This window comes from Stegodyphus dumicola, chromosome 4, assembly GCF_044657685.1.
Source record: "Stegodyphus dumicola isolate Sdum_Otavi_A_Nest chromosome 4, ASM4465768v1".
NCBI classification, from domain to species: Eukaryota; Metazoa; Arthropoda; class Arachnida; order Araneae; family Eresidae; genus Stegodyphus; species Stegodyphus dumicola.
The window spans coordinates 225,886,834-225,908,401 of NC_140771.1; the positions used below are offsets into that span (position 1 = coordinate 225,886,834).

General features: G+C 36.2%; 1 protein-coding gene across 2 annotated transcripts in view; it reads right to left on the bottom strand.

The window, feature by feature from the left end:
* Window positions 1–21,568, bottom strand: part of LOC118192580 (solute carrier family 2, facilitated glucose transporter member 1-like) — a 62,659-nt gene that overhangs the window by 33,446 nt on the left and 7,645 nt on the right. For both annotated transcript variants that reach the window (XR_015040546.1, XM_085814303.1), the window contains exons 3-7: window positions 17,737–18,022; window positions 15,180–15,350; window positions 14,897–15,004; window positions 10,703–10,791; window positions 10,520–10,618 (exon numbers count right to left, since the gene is read on the bottom strand). Coding sequence is in view for 1 of the 2 variants with exons in the window: in XM_085814303.1 (XP_085670429.1) it covers window positions 10,520–10,618; window positions 10,703–10,791; window positions 14,897–15,004; window positions 15,180–15,350; window positions 17,737–18,022 (753 nt within the window). In the remaining variant the exon portion in view is untranslated. The remainder of the gene's footprint in view (window positions 1–10,519; window positions 10,619–10,702; window positions 10,792–14,896; window positions 15,005–15,179; window positions 15,351–17,736; window positions 18,023–21,568) is intronic.

The following is a 21,568-nucleotide window of genomic DNA, read 5'->3' on the forward strand; positions in this document are numbered from 1 at the left end:
CAAAAATACATTTAAAATTGTCATGATACCAGTGATCCTAATGCAGCAAATAAATTGATGCAGTTACCTGCATAAAAGATAACTTATATAAGATACCATACAATACTATACAATACTACAATACAATACAATACAAAAGCTAATTAAACGATTATAATGAATAAAAATTAACATATTTAACCTGTATAAAGCCAACTGATATAAGATACTATACAATACAAAACAATACCATAATACGATACGATACAGTAGATACTATACAATACTATACAATAGAAATATAAAATACATTCAGTGTTGGTAACACAAATATACATTTAAAATTATCATGACACTTGTGATCCTTATGCAGCAAATAAATTGATGCAGACAGTTAAATGTGTTACTATACATTTGCAAAGGATGAAATATAGACTTAAGTATGCCACAAATTATGAACATATATTATACCGTGAAAAACACAAAATACATTCAATGTTGGTATAAATACAATGGATATATTTAAAACAATGGATAATGGTTGGATATATTATACAATGAAAATCTCTAGCGACCCCAATACATTCAGTGTTATTATTACACAGAGAATTAAATGTATGATATTACATGGGCAATTGATGAAAAGAAGACAGTAACAGTATAATGTATAGCCAAATATGCAAGTATATGGTATACCGATGTTTAACAACAACTGGCAAACAATGTACCATTAATACGCCCAACTAGATATGCCAAGATATTCTATACTATTATACAGTGAAAAACGCAAAATACGTTCAATGTAGATATTATCATAGTGCATTATGAGGGAATACAGACAGTTATATGTTTGATAATACATGGGCAAAAGATAAAAATAAAGACAATAACATTATTATTCATAGGTAAATATACAGATTTAATATATTCAGATATTTAACAGCACCTGGTATAAAATGTACCATAAGTACATTGATAGCTGCTATGGACAACAAAGAGACTATTAGGACAATACATATGCAACAGATAAATATGCAAATTCAATATATACAGATATTTAACAGCACTTGATAATAAATGTGCATATGCAAAAGATAACATTATTATTCATCGGTAAATAGGCAAATGCAAGATATACAGATACTAAACAGCACCTGGTATTAAATGTACCATAGGTACAAGGACAGCTGTTATAGACAATATTACCTGGTTGCACTTAGAAAAAGATGCTGAGAGAAAATATACAAATATTTGACTGCTGCTATACACAGCGACTTATAACAGATGGATTACAATAGATTACAATGGTTACAAACACTTCAGAGCATAAAAGTAGATGGGTTATAATATATACAAGCAGTTGAAGAAGTTGAATCATATGTCGATATTATAAGGCACAAAGATCAAGTCCCAGATTCATCAGTTTGTCAATTAAACGGACTATCTTTTTGACTTGATGCCGTTGCTTAATCAAAAAACGACTAAAGGCAGTCCTATCCGTTGGTGGAAAGGGAATATGGAATTCAGTAGTAAGTGGACAATCGATTAGATAGTGTTCTGGATTGCCCAGTTGTCCACAACTACAGAGTGCAGAGGAAGAGAGTCCATGTCTCTCGAAATATAAGGGAAAAGGCCCGTGGCCCGTAATGTAGAAGATCAGCTGTGGTGGCATGATTAATCGGTCTAAATCTACTTTAGGGACATGGGCAAATGCTCGGCGACCAGTTTCCTCCGAACTCCATGCATTTTGTCACAAGGAGATGGCTGTGAGAAGTAAGTGACGCTTTAGATTAGATACTGGGCGTGAAACCGTCAAGGTCTGTGTTATCTCGTGATTCTGTGCTGCTTCTTTAGCAAGCCTATCGACAGTTTCATTACCGTAGTTCCCCACATGAGCTTTTGTCCATTCCAAACAAATGTGTAGATTTTTATGTCGAGACAAGCTAGTTTGAATGTCCACAATAATGGGGGATGAATGCAGAGGATTTAAAATGGCATACAATGTGGAGAGACTATCGGTAAGAACATAGGAATGTGAATATCGATGATTAATGATTGTTTGTATTGCTTGTCGAATAGCAATAGCCTCACTCTGGAAGACGCTGTTAAAAGAAGACAGATGGCATTTCCACTGGTGAAGAGTTGTCTGATCTTGCAGTATGGCTATATATGCACAGCCAACCTGATCTTCCAATTTAGAGCCATCAGTATAAAAGACCAGATCAGCATGAGAAACTTGATGACTCGGTTTGAGATTAACTTTAACTCCCGTACCATAGAGGGAGGGGTGTTGATCTTCTCTGTTTATTGCTGCTTCATAATCATGGGAGGAGAAAGAGTGATCTCCAAACTGAACTGAACAGCCAAGTTGTCTAATCAACTGATAAGCTGCGTCCTTTTCAACCGCAATAGGTAAAGGCAAGACTCCAGCTGCAACTGCGAGGGCGTTAGTTGGTGATGTGCGGAAGGCACGAGTGATATTTAAGAGAAATGGTCTCTGTATACTATTTAAATGTCGGACTTTGCGTCCTTGCATTGGTGCTGCCCAAATTGCAGCACCATATGAAACAATCTTTTCAGTTACTGTTGCATATAAAACTTTAAGAAGATGTGGATTTAAGCCCCAGTGGATTCCCTTCATAAGTTTAAGGCATTGAGCAATCACAGCAGTACGCTTCTTGAGATCTAACACATGGGGAATCCAATTGAGTTTGTCGTCGAAAATAATTCCAAGATATTTAAGTTCACGTTTAATACGAAGACGCTTGCCATTTATGGTTATTCTCGGCTGACGAGTCATAGAACCACCCTTCTTAGGAATGATCAGAATTTGCGATTTCTCTTCAGAGATTTGCAATTTAAAATCTTCACATCTAGTCTGAAACAAAGAACAGGTCTCCTGTGAGTTTGCTTGAAGTTGATCACGAGTCCTACCTCGCACTATGAATGCGGTATCATCGGCATAAGTAACCACAGTTGTATGTTCAGGCCATGGCTGCTTAAGGATAAGATTGTATGTCACATTCCAGAGAAAGGGGCTCGCACATGAACCCTGCGGGCACCCTCGAGTCTGATATCTATGTACCAAGCCTCCATTATAGGAAATGATCAAATGTCGATCGGACAGATAATGTGCAAGAGTATTATATAAATTGCGGGGGCAATTGGCATCTCTTAATGCATATAGAACTGCCGGCCACCACAACGTATCGAAGGCGCTCTTTAAATCCACTGCGATAAACGCTGTGTGGTGGCCGGAGAACTTATTGCGCAGGATGGTATCTTGAACTTCCTTTAAAGCGTGCAGTGTTGATCTTTTGGTGCGAAAACCGTATTGAAAAGGACACAGATAATTTGTTGAGTGCAAATGAAATCTCAATCGTCCCATAAGAAGTTTTTCAAAAGTTTTGCCAAAAGCTGACAACAAACAAATAGGGCGATAAGAATCGGCACGGGCTGGATCACGGTGTTTCTTTAAAAATAAGATCACCTGGCCAATTTTAAAACATTGAGGAAAAGTTCCACTATTGAATAGCTTATTAAACAGGCTTTGAAAGAGACTGAGATTGATGCTAATAATCAATTTGACAATACGATAGTCAACACCATCTGGACCCGGTGCGCGCTTATTAGGGAGTTGGCGTAAGACTTGCCGAATTTCTTGAGTAGTAAAAATAACATCGTCTGGTGTTTGAAGACTAGAAGTTTGATTTCGAATAGTCTGATGAAAGGAGGAATCAGTTGAATTATCATCTGTAGAAAAAACCGTATCAAGGACTTCTGATAGAGTTGATTCAGTCAGGTGACTATTAGGACTAACTGTAGGTAAAAGATGGAAAGTTGCTGGCTTAAACGGCTTGTCGGTCGCAATCTTATGATGAATACCATAAACAGATGTTGTCTCAGAACAAAATTTGCGCCAGCTAGTTAATTTGGCACGTATAATCATTTGTTTGTAACATGCTCTTTCCTGTCGGTAAAGAAGCAGAGTATTGGAGCTGATATTATTTCGACGCTCTTGCTTTAGCCGACGTCGAAGAGCTCTACATTTTTGTTGTTGAGTACGAAGCTGAGCATTCCACCAATTTAATGTACATAACTTCTTAGTGGTACGAATAGGCAAAACACTATCACATATTATTCGAATGGTAGCCATAAGATCACTAGTAAAATTTTGTAGATCTTCACGAGAATGCAGAGATTGAAGACGAGAATGATAAGAGGCCAAATTGGCTTGAATGGCTGCAGTAAACTGTCTGACCTTTCGGCCAGGTAAATTATAACGCCGTATGATTGAGGTGGCTGTAGTTCCCGCGAGTGAAAAACGTATATAGTTATGGTCTGATAGACTTAGACCCTCAATTACTCGCCAATCTTGAAGAAGAGAGGCCATAGGCAAAGTAGACAAAGTCAAATCTGGCCAACCATGTGAATGTTGACGATCAAAAGTCGGAGGAGCATCATGTGAATTATGTTTCACGAGATTAAAATTGGATATAAAATCTTCCAGAAGTCTACCCTTTACATCCGTAGTAGCATATCCCCACGAAACATTATGAGCATTAAAATCACCAGAAAAGAGCAAATTTGGAATTTGAATTGAGGTCAGTAAATCTTGCATCGCAGAAAGCACAGGTTCGATTTCTGAGGACGGTGAGGAATAAATGGAAACCAGAAGGACTGTCAGATGATGAACTTCCAGAAGAACAGCAACAATATCTCGCTGCGCAGTGACAAGTAAAGGAGACCAGGAAGAATTACAATTGACAATAATTGCACGGGGTGGAAGTAAAGGATCTTCCTTTTGATATAGTGTCCAGTGCAGTGGAAAGCCAACCGCCTTACCATTTAGACAATACGGCTCCTGGATTAAGATGAAGTCAATATGTTCAGAAGTAGCATATTCTACAGTCTGTGCCGTCGCAGCTCGAGCATGTTGAAGGTTTATTTGTAGACATTCCGTCGGTAAAGTTCGTTGCAGAAGAGTGGTATTAAGATCTTTTTGTATATGATCCAATGAAGAATCAGATACTAAGTTACCTGATGCTAGACTATAAGGATTGAAGTTAGTAGTCTGTGTTTGCCCTGATGAGCTGGACGCGACGTTGATACTCTGGACAATCGGGGTGGTAGGCGGGATGGGCGAAGTCATATCTGGTACCGTAACGATTATTGGCTTCGCCACAGTTGATGCATTCAGGTGTTTGAGCTGTGCAATCTTTGAGCCCGTGATCTCCTGCACAGTAGGAGCAGTATTTTCGCTTACTCTTGCATTCTGTTTGCACATGTCCATATTGCTGACAGGAGTAACATCTTTTAATTCCAATAAATTAAGTGGCTCTGTGAGCTTGCCAGCCGACGAAAATTTTTCGCCGACGCATGACCGCAGCAAAACCTGGGGAGTCACATTCAACAATCCATTTAATGTATCCCTTCCGTCGCTCCCTGAGACGGAATCGCATCGTGAATGCTGTTTCTGGCAATCCCGTGGCTCCGCTGAGTTCTGAAAGTACTGTTTGCGGTGTGATTGATTCCGGCAAGTCATGGATAGCAATTCTTGGTTTTCTTCTGATTGGTCTACTGACGTCTGCTGGTACATCAGAGCGCGTGAGTTCTTGTTCGAGTATCGCAACATCATCAGGTGTTTGACAGAAGACCTCCAAACCTCCGTTATTTATTTTAGTAATACGATCTATTCCAACTTTAAGTTGTGAGAGCGGAACTTTGGTATTAAGCTGTTCTTTAAGCGTATCACTAGTAGTGTCAGCTTTAGGACGAATAATAAGGCTAGGCTTTTTAGGTCGTCGAACAATATCCGCAAAAGATGGAGCAGGAGCCAAAGCCTGATCAGCTGTAGATGGGAGAACAGGTGACTGGAAAGAATGTTGTCGAACCGCTTCACAGCAAACTATGGTAGATGTATTGACTTCAGCGTCCACCAATTCTGGAATAGGTAAGCCCTCAGGCCCCTGTAAGGCCAAAGTTTGCAAAGTTGTCAGAGATTGTAACAGATGCTCTCGAAGATCCGAAGATAAGAGGATTCTGCCACCTCTGCTGGTGGTAGCTACTTTGCGTATATCAGCACAGAGTAGTGTAATTTTATCCGCATAAGGTAAGTCAGAGTCTAACAAATCGGGTGCGCTAGTAGCCCCCTGTGATGTTTCTCTGGCAGTTGTTTAAACAGATTTACGGGACATTATAAAGTATTAAAGAGCAGTAGTAAAACATAGACTAAAAGTGCAATGTCCAAAAGTCACTAAGAACGATCAGATTAAAATGTCTATGTGACACGTGATAACAGAGAATAATACAAGCAAAATTCCTATATAACTAATCAATATACACAAAGTAATGCTTAGACAGCAGAATGACTAAAATTTTAACTGACTCAAATACATATCGAGGTATATTATCAGCAGTTATAATAGCAAGACACTAAATATAGGCAGAGATTATAGATTTCAATCTTCACAATATGAAACAACTAAGTCCAGTAAAATTAATTAAATTACATAAAAAAAACCATAAAATAAAGTGAAACAATGCTTAAGGAATATTATAAGACAGTTGAGAGATCAAGAAATATACTTAAAACACTATTTTAATCAATACAAATGTCAAAAAACGAAAACCGAACACTTGTCGAGTGAGATTCGACAATAGTCTAATGACGAGAACTGGATCTCGACAAAAAGTTCAACTTCTCGACAATGTTAAAAATTTCGCGAAAAACAACTGCCAAAAGGACAAACCCTTTGGAGCAAATACATATGAAAATACAGTTAAGCCTATTTAAATACAGGGTGAAATTTAGCATAAGTGCATAAAAACATGGCTATTATATACTAACTCGTTAAATATCAATACAAGATTATATTAAGTAATACAAAAAGATAGAACTTAAAATTTAACACATTTTGAACAAAACCCGGTATGAAAATCACTAAAATTTGAAGAGTTATGGATTTTTGAAAACAATTGTCTAATCTCTGGACTTAAAAAATTTCAAGCAAAAAGTTAAGCCTACCTCGGTGCCACGTGTTTGGCCGGCGGTAACCTTCCGTAGGGAAGGCGGCGAGGTAAGTGAACAGAAGTCCGCTGAAATTGCAGCAGCCTATAATCCTTTGTTATTGCACTAAAACACTTATATCTCCGTAAAAAATGGTCACACACACATAAACAAAGTATCCACGTATGTAGCAGATATTCATACACACTTTAAAACCAACGGCGCACTTTCGGCGGCAGAATTTCCAATAGAAAATCTCGAAAAAACAGGAGCGAAACGATACACGTCCGTTCTCTCAAACATCCTCTACCATGCTTTCTGAAATACGCAACAGGACGAGGATCACGAGCAAGACGCCGACCAATGACATCCCACACATGTTCAATTGGCGACATATCCGGGGAACACGCAGGCCAAGGAAGAAGCTGTACCTGCTGCGCTGCAAAGAAGGATTTAACAATCCGAGCAGTATGAGGGCGGGCATTGTCCTGTTGAAATACAGCGCCTGGCAAGCTTTGAAGGAAGGGAACAGCTTCGGGCTGTAAAACTTCACGGATATACCGGTTGCTGTTCAGATTGCCCACAATTCGTAGCAATTGAGATCGTCTATGATATGCTATGGCGCCCCAGACCATAACTCCGGGTGTTCGTCCACTGTGGCGTTCGATAATGCACTCCGGAAGGTGGCGTTCACCGGCATAGCGTCTGACACGAATGCGGCCATCATGGTACCACAAATTAAAGCGGGATTCGTCAGAAAACACGACATGCTGCCAATCAGCACGCCAGTCTCTATGCTGATTGGCCCATTGTAGCCGCAGGCGGCGATGGTCGTGCGTTAGGGGGATCCTGTATAAAGGAGTCCGTGCGCGCAGTCCACACTGCAGCAGACGTCTACGAATTGATGAAGCACACAATGAAACACCTGTAGCTATTGACCACAGTGCTGCCAATTGTCTAGAGGAAGCTGTACGGTCCGTCCGCGCCATGCGGACCAGGTGTCTATCATCGCGAGCTGACGTCACATTTCGGGGTCCACTCCCGGATTTCCGAGTTGTCCGACACTCGTCCGTCCACTGCTTCCAAACGCGCATCACTGTGCTGCTGTTACGCTGCACACGAAAGGCTACTGCACGATACGACAATCCAGCTTCACGAAGGCCGATGATTCTCCCTCGTTCAAACTCTGTAAGTTGTTCAAATCTCGCTCTCTTTCGTCGACGAGGCATAAGTACAGATTGAGTTAACGTTTACCACTAGCAGATAACCACCGATAACCATACACGCCTCGCTACAGCCGTCTATTTATTCGGATCCATCAGCCGTTCAGAGGGCGCTGCTCAGCATACGCATGCGCTACGGATTTGCAATTCTAATCATTTGCATATCATGCGCTACTTTGCATTTCCTGAAAATTTCAGCTCACTCGCGTTAAGTCCTTCATGGTGTTGCAATTTTCACAAACGTGAGTGTATTTTGTCATTCTGTACTTATCAATCAGAGTAATTTAAGACTAGTAATGCCCACCAGCGGCCGAGAGGTAAAGTAGCAGAACAGTGGGAGTTAGGTTCGAATCCCGCTAACGGGCTGGTTGCATGGACGTTTTCATGGTTTTCCCCATGTGTATCGTGTGTACGAGCCAGTTTCCCTTACAAAGTCCTCCATGAAGGCGTCCTTCCCCTAGGCAGGTTGCCTTCGAGGCTTTACCGTAATCACGTAAACCATAAGACAGTTAATAGTTTTTATTAATCTGCATTACTGCAGATTAATTAAAAAGTAGAGAGAGAAAGTTAATTCTCATTAATTCATTGTAATGGAAGGAATTTTGTTTGGATACAACCGAAAGCTGAACTACAAGAAAAACATGTTCAAGCAACTGCAAAACAGAGGGAGAAATGTGTGATGGATGTCGGTTGAAGGTGCTAGCAATCTTTGAGTTTATTGATGGAACAATAGATCAACATGTCTATTTGAATATCCTTAAACGTAATCTTGACCACAGAGTAAGGAAACACGGTATACTGTATGTGGACCAAAAGGTTTCTCCTAGAAGAATGAAAAAAAAATCTTTTGGAACAATAAAAAAACTGGTGAATTCCATGCCAAATAGACCAAAAACAAAGGATTCACCACAAAGTATCGATTTACATTTCATGCTGATACTTTTATCACTTTGTCCTTCATTCTGATTGTTTGAAATGCTCTATTTATTTTTGCAAATTTATAAATTTTAATTTTAATTTAACATATGTTGTAGTTGCCTTTATAATATTCTAAAAATTATATAAATAATATATATCTTGATCAAAATAATGAATTAAAAAATTTTCCTCATTTTTTAAGAAAATGGAAAGCATGTCTTTACTTATGTCTAACATTGTATACCCTCAAATTTTCAAGCTGAAGCTAACTAATTCAAATCCGCACTGTCCATTGGATTTGAATCAGCATATATTAATAGTTTCGGTTCCATCTACAGAATAATGATAAATGCTTTATATATGATAAGTCTGGGGACGCCAGGCACTTCGTCGATGAATGTACGCTTACCCGGCGTGCAAGCGAGGAATATAGAAAGAATTTCAAGGAAGATTTTAAAAGGAACTTTTCAAATTTTAAAGATTTTGCAGAGACAGTAAGGAAAGTTTATAAATACGAACAAAGATAGAATTGGAATTCGTAACCGAGACTCGGATTTTGGATTTTATTTGTTTTCCTTTATGTTTTCTTTTTCTGGCCAGTCCCATTTTTTTATCATACGGCTGGCTTGTGCCGGATAGGAGGATCAGGGCTGCGTCTTTATAATGATAATGACACTAATAATTTTTCTGTTTTTAATTATGTTTACTAAATTATTGAAAAGCACAATAAGGGAAGAAATGCTATTATGGAGAGTTTTCGAAAAACTGGCTCTTATTCATGTTACGTATGGGAGAGGCTTTAAAACATTCATGCAGCTGGCCTCTTTGCCATTATTTGAGTCTATATCAAGCAATACTCATTCGCTTTAAAAAATGAGCACTTCAAAGTCGTAAAGACCCTCTCCTCATTTACTATCCTAACACCGCTAGAAGATTTTAGCAAATTAAAGGAATCGACCATCTTCCATAGCAGTCGTTACCGTGATTAGAAGGGAGGCCAGAAGGGCAAAATGACTTCATGGTACCTGTTCTAAAGTAACATATTGTATCAGTGTTCAGTGTTCAGTAAAGTAACATATTGTATCAGTGTTCTAAAGTAACATATTGTATCAGTGTTCAGTGTTCAGTAAAGTAACATATTGTATCAGTGTTCTAAAGTAACATATTGTATCAGTGTTCAGTGTTCTGACACCTTGTGAGTGTTCAGCGTTGTTGAGCTCGCACACTGATTTACCCAGTTGATTAAATATGCGCTGTGCTACAGGCAATTGTGGATACAAATTATTAGTTTTATGTTAGTTAATTATTATTAAATATATTATGTTAATAAAATAATTGTGTTTTACCGCAGTGCTATTTTCTTAAATGTTTCCAATAGAAAATAACTTACAGCATTGACTCCAGACCATTGCTGCGACAACATAATCACAACGGAAATTATCAGTGGTTTGCGATACATTGCGTTACTGCACATTTCACTCAGCTTCACCTTTAAAGCAGAAAACCTTTTATTATAATATTTTGAATACAATAGCTAAATATTTTTTCAATTAAAAATGGACCAAATTCTTACTTTTGGCACCAGTTTTGCTTCTTCATATTCTGTTCTCATTTCATTCATCTCGTTTTGAACTTCGCTAGTGCCACGCAGCCATTTTAGAGCTAGAGGGAATAGTAGAGAATTTGAAAAAAAAATTGGTGAATTTAGATACTTTTATTTGATGTATTGGCTCTTTTATGGAAAATAGAACTTACTGTATTTGATTAATTCTGTATGCAATGTTTTTACTGTTCGATAATGCAATATTTTTACTATTCGATAATAAACTCAAATAAGAAAAACAATAGTGTGTAGAGATTTATATTTATTTTAAATAACCAATTTTATTTAATTTGTTATTCTTTCCTATAAGCCTACATTCTCCTAATTGTCAATGCCAGAATATTTAAATTTGGTAGCGCACGTGAAGGAATGCAAATTCTACCTTGAAGAAAGTGGTTAAAAACGGAGGTTCAGTAAGAAAGAGAGAGAGAGAGAGTTAGGCTATTGCCGTCACCTCTGCTGCTTAAGCGTCTGCTCCTAGAGTTATTGCTGATTCGCGTGGCTTAATTGCATTTACTTGCTGCCAGTAGTTTTCGGCAAGGTTTAAGATACAGGAATTATTCTGAGTCCTGTAGTTTAGTTCGACGACTTGTACATATCTTCAAAACTTTAGTTAGTTCTTTGATTTCATTTACCGTCCAAGCAGAGGCGTAGTTTGCTAGCCTCGAGTTCACGCATTGTAAATTTTTAAGAGTTAATGAAAGGTACTTTTAACTCTTCTTCTGTACAGTTACTACTATTACAGTTTGCACAAAGGAGTGAATCAAGTAGACAACAAAAAATAACAGTTCTAAATTTAATCATGTTGGTACCCTTCCCTAAAATATTTATATCCACTTTTCTAAAAACACACAAATACATTCCTTGTGAAATATTAAATGCTAAAGATTTTTTTTTTCAGTTACTAGGAGAACGTAGTAAAGTAAGAAACCTAACTTCTGGCTTTTAAGGTTGAATGCAAATGAGCGAGATATGGAACAAAATCGTACCAATCCAACTAATACCGAGACATCTTTTCCTCCGATATAAATTTATAAATGTAATTACCAAAGGCTTAATTTCCAACCATTTGTATACTTTAAGGTTTTCAACTTAAGCCTGATACAACTGACTAAGTAAAGATATTTATTTACACCCGCTCAACAAGGTACATTTTTTTAAAATTTCGTATAAAAGAACATCCCCAAAATTTAATGGAAGTTGAATTGCATTCAAACAAGATATACCTCTAATCGTATATGTCACGACTAAGCTCTAAATGTCGCCTGTTCGCAAAATGGCAAGCCAATTAAAGCATTGCCAGCTGATGTGATTAAAGCCCGAAATGTACAAGAAATAATCATTGCTTTGGACATTTCTATGTTCATTCCTTAATTTAGCCGATAGAAACATTCCAAAATTATAAATCATTTTTATTTCTCTTTTAATGACTTTTCCCAAAATATTCTCTTTGTTGATGACAAGTATACTTTTTGTTGAATAATATTTTAGACATTGCATTTTTATTATTAAATGCAGTGTCTGAAATTTAAACGTGTGTTAAGAACATAAGTGCAAAATGGTGAAAAGACGTTGAAATGCCTATTGTTTTAAAGTAACTGACTGCAATGATCCATGGTTAACGGCCAATACCCATAGCTCAACAGTGTTTCAATGAAAGCCAGTGTCCTTTGATTTAATTTAATTTTTTAACCAACCTAAATTTACTGAACTGTTTATTACTAGCGAGCTACGGACTGATTACGAGTGATCAATGACTTACAGGCCACAGATATTTAATAACACTGAAAAGCACCAATAGCCATCGATTAAATTTTAATTCGAAAATTTATTATAAATTTTTACACTGCAATTCACCGATGACCTATAGGATGATTGCCATGCCGCTACCCAAGTAGCAACCAAGTAACATAGCAAAGACGTTACTACGACCACTTTGCAACCTCTCGGACCGGTTTGCAACGTCTTTGCTACGTCATGTGCTACTTGGGTCAGTGTCCTCCGATCTATTGCCCACCATTGACCAACAAATCTGATGGTCACTGATGAGCTTAGATTTAAGATCAATTTTTAAAATTACCTAAATTTATTGCATAATCGCATGCCGATGACCTCTGAAGTGATCATAAGTTACTATTAATTTGTAAGGTACTGGTGTCCGATATCCTTGAAGGATGCATATCTCCTTCAATTTAATTCTAATTAAAAATATAAATCTGAATTTATTGCCTCAGCAATATTTTCTGGATTCATTATCACATCGTAGTTTATAGGCGATGCAGGCTTTGACTTTTGCCAAATATATTTCTTTTAGTATTATTTTAATTAATGTATATGTAAATTTACTGCGACGTTTACAGCAATTACAGCAGTGACGTACAGTTTGACAGTCACTAACGATGAATCTATAGGTGAGCAGCATGCAATAAAGTTGAATGCATGTGCAGTGAATTTATATAACCTTTTAAAATTAATTCAAAGCCATCTATGCCCACCTAAGCTCATGCTCATTCGTAGTATGCTGGTTAACAATCCATTCATCAACTGTGCAGTTCCTTGCAATCAATCCACTCATCGACCGCGCAGCATAGTGCAGTAACATTAGATAGATTTTAAAATTAAAGTACATTGTTGAGCGTTGGCTGTTGTTCGCCGTGATCTAGAAGTTGGCGGTTACTAGCGGTCTACCCACAGATTCCAGCATGGGTCACGCAGTAAATTTAGATACATTTATAAAACATTAAAAGAGCCGTTGTACTTCAAAGCAATTTGTAATTGGATAGCTGTGAGTATTGGCGATCAACCCACAAGTCACTGGACAGTGCAGTAAACTTAAATAGTTTAAACTAATTTAAATCGAAGAACAGTGGATACTATCAAATCCTTTGATCACATTTGAGCTAAATGTGGGCAGTTACGGTGTGGGGGTATTTGTTACAGTGGCAACATTTGGCAGAGGAAGTAGACAATAAGAAAATAATACTGAAACGAAACGCTCGAAAAATTTTGGAAAGATTACATCAAGGATATTTCTAACACCACAACATACCATAGGTTAAGAAATCAGTTGTTTTCCTGTTTCGTGCGTTCTTTCGGAAATGCACTATTACTTATTTGTTTACTTTTATTTTATTCCAGTTTACCACATTTTGTTGTGAGGAAGAGGAGTATAATTACCTACTAATGATAAAACTTTAGCGGTTAAGTTATACCATTAAATGATATACAATCTGTGTACAATCTGTGTACACAGATGATATACAATTAAATCATTAACACAGATTAAATGATATACAATCTGTGTCTGTACTTTTTATCCAAATATTTTAACGTAAATTTCCAGATGCTGTTACTGCATGGGTCCTCCAACCCCTAAATTCGATAAATTGCATTGGATATTCGAGATGTCTAAGTTTGGATCCCGGCGAGGGCATTCCTCATTTTTCATGTCTCCTGCTTCAAAATAATCTAATGACTCTACAGTGGCGCCCGAACTAAAAGGTGGTGGATGATGATTCTTCACCACCAGGATTTGATGATTCGCTTCCCTAATCCCCCGTCGCCCTTTAAAAAGGAGAGGTAAAAAGGTATTTTCTCCCTTCTTTCTGCATGCTTTCACAATTTTGTATACGCAATTACATTTTAGAACAATGAAAGAATGCGGTTAAGCGAGGAGATGACATTTAGCAGTTTTGGCGTTCAATGAGAATGCTTAATTGGATTGAAGCAATATTTATCGTAAAATATTTCGTTAATCTAATTGGCTAAGAACTGTACACAATGCGGAAGTTTAAAATGGCATATCCTAAAATTAGTTCTCAGATATGACGCAGTTTCGAAAAAGTTATTGCTATTTTTAGAATAGAGAGGGGAAAATGTCCAAATTAAAAAGAGGAATTAAGGGGTTATTGTTAATTTAAAGTATAATTCAGAGTTAAATATTTTTTATCTGACATATATATGTATGTATTTATTACAGTATCACAAAATTTTATTCTGAAATAAAGTTTATAGGGACTTTTGAAATTTTACTGGTTTTAAATTTCATTTCTTTTGGGTCTTCGTGAATTTGGTTCTAAATTTCATACTTTTAGTCCATACATACATACATTGTATACATATACATTCGATATTTCAATCTGAAAACCATTTGATAGCTCTAACCATTTTCTGAAGCATCGTCTTGACCTTTATTAATGAGTAGATATTTCGGCGACTCAGGACAGGAATTCAGTGTTACCAACATAAATATAGATGGAATAATTATCAGTCCTGTAAACACAGTAAGCAAAAACATAAGTACTGGCAAATGACAAAAAGCAAGCAAAAGGTTTTCATTAAGGAAAAATAAGTAAAATTTAACAAAAGCTTAAGTTTACACTTACACAAATTTTAAAAAGAAATATATAAAACAGATAATTGCTTTCATAAGAAAGACAGATCTTACCAAAGAGGTATGGCCATCCTTTATCTGTCCCCAGAATTTCAGGCATTCCAAGAATTTGGGATAATAATATAGAAATAGTAATATTCAGTTGGTATATAGTCCCGATTGCTCCTCTAAGATGCACTGGGGAAATTTCGGTCAGATACATAGGAGCTAAGCCTGCATTTAGACCTTAGAAAAATGTGCAAAATTTTAACTCAATTAAGCGATTAAAGGTTTGCGCTAAAGAAACAGGATATGATAAGAGGCATATCATAAGAAGCATGCATGCCGTAATAATAAAAACTTACGTATACTATGTATTATCTAAATTCAATTAAAAGGCAAACAAAATCAGATTTCTTTTACAAAATTAGAAATAAAAAAAATCCCTCTCGTTCGTAACGTAAATTGTTTAAATTTATTGCTCGATAAAACAATGTTGTTTATCCTTTAGAATATATAAAGTTAAAAATCTCATAAATAAGTCTAATTGAACTAGCAGTTCTTTAAAATGAGTTTGACCATTAAGTTCAGTCATTCTTAGCTTATCTTATCACCATATCTTATCTCGTTTATACGCACTTTGGCAGCTGAGGGAGATGGTTCTGTAGTTAAACCATCAAAGCTATTCCTGCAAAATTTATGAATATAACGATGATTATTTTTCTCCAATAATCATTATTCGGCGTGTAATTTTAACCTTAGCAAGCTTAGCTTTTTAACTTTGATAAGCATAACAACTCCACATATCATCATTATCATCGTGTGAGAAGAGCATGGGGAACCACTCAAGTGTATTACGCAAGTGTATACACTTGAGTTTAAGCGTATTACCATCTCGACATTAGCAGATTAAGTGTATTAATAAAATTTTGTGATACGGATAATATCTAGCTATAACTTACTGTCCTAAGTATGTTAATCATAAAGCTTTCCCAAGGATTTGAAGCAAAACCACATGTTCAGTAGTTGCTTATTTAGTTATCATGCGGATCGGCGGCAAAGAAAAATTTTTTAATTATGTATTTGTACATATTGTTACGAAATGTACAGGCGCGGTGAGATGGCTTCCCCGAAAAGTAATTTTAGGGTTGCCATAAAATGACAAGAGAAGGCAGGGTTGCCACATTTGGCGAGAAATCGCCCATTTGGTGACAAAATTGGCGATATACCATGGACGGTTGGAGAACCTTCTGGAACGAATTCTTACCGGTTTAGCCAGAATGTTCTCGAACACCAGTCAAAAGCTATATAAACCCTGCTGGTACGCGGAGAGTTAATTACGAGTTAGTGTGTGTCTCGTCTAGTGAGTCAATCCCTGCGGAGTCGATCGAGTTGCCAGCCGAGGAGCGAGTGCCGAGTGGGTAGTCGAGTGCACCGAAGTAGTCTGTTAGTGTATCGCGGTTTGTGCATCGTCGAGAGAGCGTGTTGAGCTCCGGGAACGACTGAACCGAAGAGTCGAGAGCTGTGCTCGTGAGTCGTCGAGTGCCTCGCGAGTTGTAGCGTGGAGAGTCTCGACAGTACGTGGAGTTCCGAGAACGACTGAGGAGAGTCGGGAGCTGTATTCTGGTGCTTTGCAGTGAAGCTGTCTCCACCGTTATAGCCTGATAACCTAGAGGCTGTGTCGCTGAATCGTGTCAGCGTGTTTATAGTAGATCTTCGACGACTGTAAAAGTGTTTTGGAGCTGTCCTGATTAATATTGGTAAATAAAGTGTGTTTCGATACTTCATCAAGTGTCGTCGTTATTCGCTCCAAATCCACACGAACCTCGTACGGACGTAAAGGAAGAAAATAACGTAACAACTGGTGTCAGAAGAAAGACAAACGCAACAGTATCATTCAGGGTATCCCTCTGGTATCTTTAACGATTTAACATAGATGTATATTTTAATTTTAGAAATGAATCAAATAAGGTATGTTTTCAGCCTATGTTAAACTTGTTCACCTTTTACAGATCCCATATGAAGAAAGTGGAAGTTAGTAAGCCGTTTTCTTTTCCCATATGAGACATCCCTGCGAAAATATTTCTCTCAGTAAGCAGGAATTAGCGCATTGTATGAGCGAAATCATTTTCGGTTGAAAAAAAGTCGGTTTAAGAGCTATAAACAATTTTATTAGATAAAAAATTTCGAATATTTTCCTTTCCTAACAGTAGTAATCTGAAACCTTTAGTGTTCAATTCATGATTGCATAATGTAAAAAGTTTTGTACTTTTGTAGTCCTAAATAATTTCAGTTGATGGCGTCTCGGGTAATTTGGATTGTATGAGAAAGTTTTCTCCCTTTCTTCTTTTTGAGTAAATTTGTCTATGAAAAACCCCTTTCGCATTAATATATTTTTCCTATCAGATGCACATAAAAATTTATGTTCCGCATATTTTCACTAAAATATGTTACATAACCTAAATTTTCGTAATCTGAAAACCTACTTTGTTACGAGAATTTCTTTGGAGCCAGGGATTTATGATCAACCGTTCAAAAAATATTTCAGCTTTCAATCTTTTTAAAACACTCTGCATAAATTACTTGAAAAAATTTCATCTTACAAAAAAAAAAAAAAGATATTCATACTTACCAGCATTTACACCTATAATGAATCTTCCAACGATCATCATCTCATAAGATTTGGCTGTTTTTCCGAACCCCATTAGTGCTGCCGCTATGAAGACCAAAATATTATTCAAAATGAGCCCACCTTTGCGACCGAAAGCTTTTGCCAAGTAAGCCGTTCCAAGACCTCCGGCCATACCGCCAAGACAGAAAATGGACACCATGATAGAAAAGATGAGAGTAACCATAGATGTTGCCGGCATCTCTTTGTACTTTTCATAGTATGTTTCGGTGATGAATTTTTCGATAACCTAGCAATTCAATACAAAATGATGCATGATCTCAAATTCACTTTTGGAAAGTAACACTTACGTATACAGTAGGCGCCGTTTAATATGATCGCGGAACATGAAAAACAGATCGCTTTTTATGATCAACGAGACGGTTAATGTGATCAAAATCTGAAAAAAGGAATTTTTTTAAACTGAAGTAAATTCAGCAGAGAAAAATCAACGAATAAGGTTGAAATGGAGAACAGCAATAGCCAAATAACAGAGAAATGTCGCCATGTAAGGGATTAAGTTGTCAAATATCTTAATTTTAATTTAAGGTAACTGTGTGCAAAGGAACCCAATTTTTAAGTCTTAGAAAGATCGATTGGACTAACCAGTTTAACGAAATTGAATTCTAGATGAACTTGCTTTTGGGGGCGAAAACCTTCTTTGAATTTTAGATGAACTTGCTTTTGGAGGCCAAAACCTTCTTTGAATTTTAGATGAACTTGCTTTTGGAGGCCAAAACCTTCTTTGAATTTTAGATGAACTTGCTTCTGGAGGCCAAAACCTTCTTTGAATTTTAGATGAACTTGCTTTTGGAGGCCAAAACCTTCTTTGAATTTTGATGAACTTGCTTTTGGGGCCAAAAACTTCTTTACTCTGTTTTGAGTTTTAGATCTTTATGAATATTCAATTCTGGTAAGTGTTCATATTCCAAAATCTGTTCAGTCATTTTTACGTGGAGATTAGTAAAAGGATTAATGATTTGAGTCAGAGGGATAAAGTTGACTTGTTAGACCACTAAGATCAGTTCACTAAAATGAGTAAACGGAATGCTGTTCTCAAGTTAAATATTTTTCAGTTCTTCTTATGCAATGTTTTAAACAATTTCGAAGATTTTATTTGCAAACCAAAGCAAAATCGAAATATAACTATGCATAGTGATGCATAGCGGGAAAAATCGCAATGTTGAGAAAGTATAAATAATTTAGTTTCTAAATGTTCGTGAAGAAGATGGGGACGTCAACGGTTCATGAAGTAGAAAGCTGAAAAATTAGCTGTAGAGAGCCGTAGTGTTAGTTAATTCAGAGTAAGAAAGAAAATATCTGTCAAATAAATTCCAATACCATTGTGAGCAGTTCATTCATGGATCTTAATGTAACAACTACGAACAATCCTCTATTAATAATGCATTTCTTTTTATTTAAATGCTGTGAAAATATTTATACGTTTCTAGCTAAATTTATATTAAATTAAGACTTTTTGTCAGCGTTTGATATTACCATTCGAGTAGTGTTATCAAAATAGTTACGGACAAATGCAATCATATAAAGTGGCGCCTACTATATATAAAGTATATACACTATACATACACTTATGTACTATATGTATATAAAAGTGCTAGTCATTAGATAAGATATTTAAACTTCATTGTTATTTAATTCAAACGATACTTGGTTTTGACTTGCTGTTATTGCTACCCACATTCACAGCTCAAAACAAATTTCTTGGAGGAAATAGTCATAAAAAGACTGTAGAGACATTACGTAGTTTTTGGAAGCCACAGAGATAAAAAATGGGCAACTGCCATCGCCGGGAATCGAACCACGGACCTCTGGAATACCGGCCAGCGTGCACTACACCACGAAGGCACGCTAGGAAAGCAAGAGAAATAACTTATAAGACTAACTAAGGAAAGTTAGGAAGTGGGTTTTGATTTCTTTAACGAAAGAATTTTTTTTCGCATAATGAAAGTCGGACTACTTTTTTAAAGTTAATCATAAATTTATATTTACTCGTTAAGAAAATACTTTTTAAATTAATTATGTTACATAGTTCACACAAGAAAGTTTTCCACTCCCGCTGTTTACATTTTACGAAACTTTTTCTGAATAGATTTTTTTTTTTTTTCCCAAATCGGGAACTTATGTTATATTAGAAAAATACAGTTGTTCTGTTAACTTAAGGCAATGGTCTCATACTCATATCCATGCGAATCCAGTGCTAGATCTGAAAGCACCTGACAGACAAAAAATGTTTTTTACAAAAGGGAAAGTTTTTTTAAAACCAAAAAATTTGTTTAATTAAATTAAAAATTTTATTTAATATATATTTATCGAAACATGCATAAACAGTAATAATAATGACATAAAGGAAAACATTTTCATTGATAATTAATTTTTTATCTGAAATCTACACTTTTGCAGAGAATAAGAGAAGGAAGTAATAAAAAAAGTTTATTATCTGCATTATTCAAACGTATTAACTTCTAAAGATTAAATTTTTGGATTGAAATTAATTTAAAATAACTCAAATTTAAACCATAAATAAATAAACTATGAAAGCATTCTGGTGGAACAAAACTTGAGGATAGGTAAAGACTTATTCTTTTATTTACTAAATTTATCTTTGACGCATACAGAAAAAATACTTGTTATTTGTACGTAAATAATAATAATAAAAAAATTGTCGTTTCTTGCTAATCTTCATAGGGTTTCGATTTTGATAAATTTCTAACATTAGACAACAATTACTGGAAACTATCTTCATCAGGCTTTGTAGATGCCCATCAATCAATCTGGTTCTTTTCTTAGACTTGCAGTTATTGTGCCTTTAACTAAGTGTAACTTTTGCAAATCTTCTAATAGAGGTTTAAGCGACTTATCGCTACGTCTAAGATGAAAGAACAGAAATGTATAAAAGCACCTTTTATTTAAAACTAAGTAAGCTGAACAGAAAGCACGCCTGGTGCTTACAAATCAGCCGGCATATATGGTGTGATCTCAAAAGTGGAATTTAAAACTGAACAAAATCTCAGTAGCTATTAGGCAAAGGCTACGCAGAGATATTTATAAAAGAGGAAGTTGGCTACTTAGGAGGATTAATACTCCTTTCTTAAATCGATTTTTGATAACAGATGGCGCTACGAACGTTGAGGCATAAAGAGACAAATCTCTTCCGGCGTGAGAACATTATCAGCAAGAATAAAGCAACGCTGTATACAGGAACGCTTATCTTGGAATAACAACTCGTAGCGTGGCCTTCAGCAGGCAGAACATGTTCTGACTAAAACAAACTCTCCTCATTTAAATACTATGCGAGAGACAATTTGCATTCTGGCAGGAAAACGGAAAGAGAGAAGTAACAGTACAGATTTGGAACATAAAATAACTGGTTATTTAACTAGTATATATACAGTATATTCCCATACTTTGCTATTGGGCTAAAATTAACTAATATTACGCTGCCAAATGCTAAAATATTCCAGAGAGTGTTTATACATTTTTAGAACGATTTCGATAAACAATTTTAAAAAAGCAAATGTTTTGAAGGAAACTTTCTGTGAACAGTTTATTTGAAATGAAAAATATCGTTTGCTACTTTTCTTTCAAATTGGCGCACGTAAACAACTATGGATTGATGGATATGTTTTAGCCGTTTCCGAAGAGAAATATTCCTTTTCCATAATATAAAAACGTTGTAAAATGCATGGTACTCGAATATCTAAGTTAAAAATAAGCAACATTATAATAGGAAAGGAAAAAATCGTCAGTCATTACTTCTACATGGAAAAGTAAACTT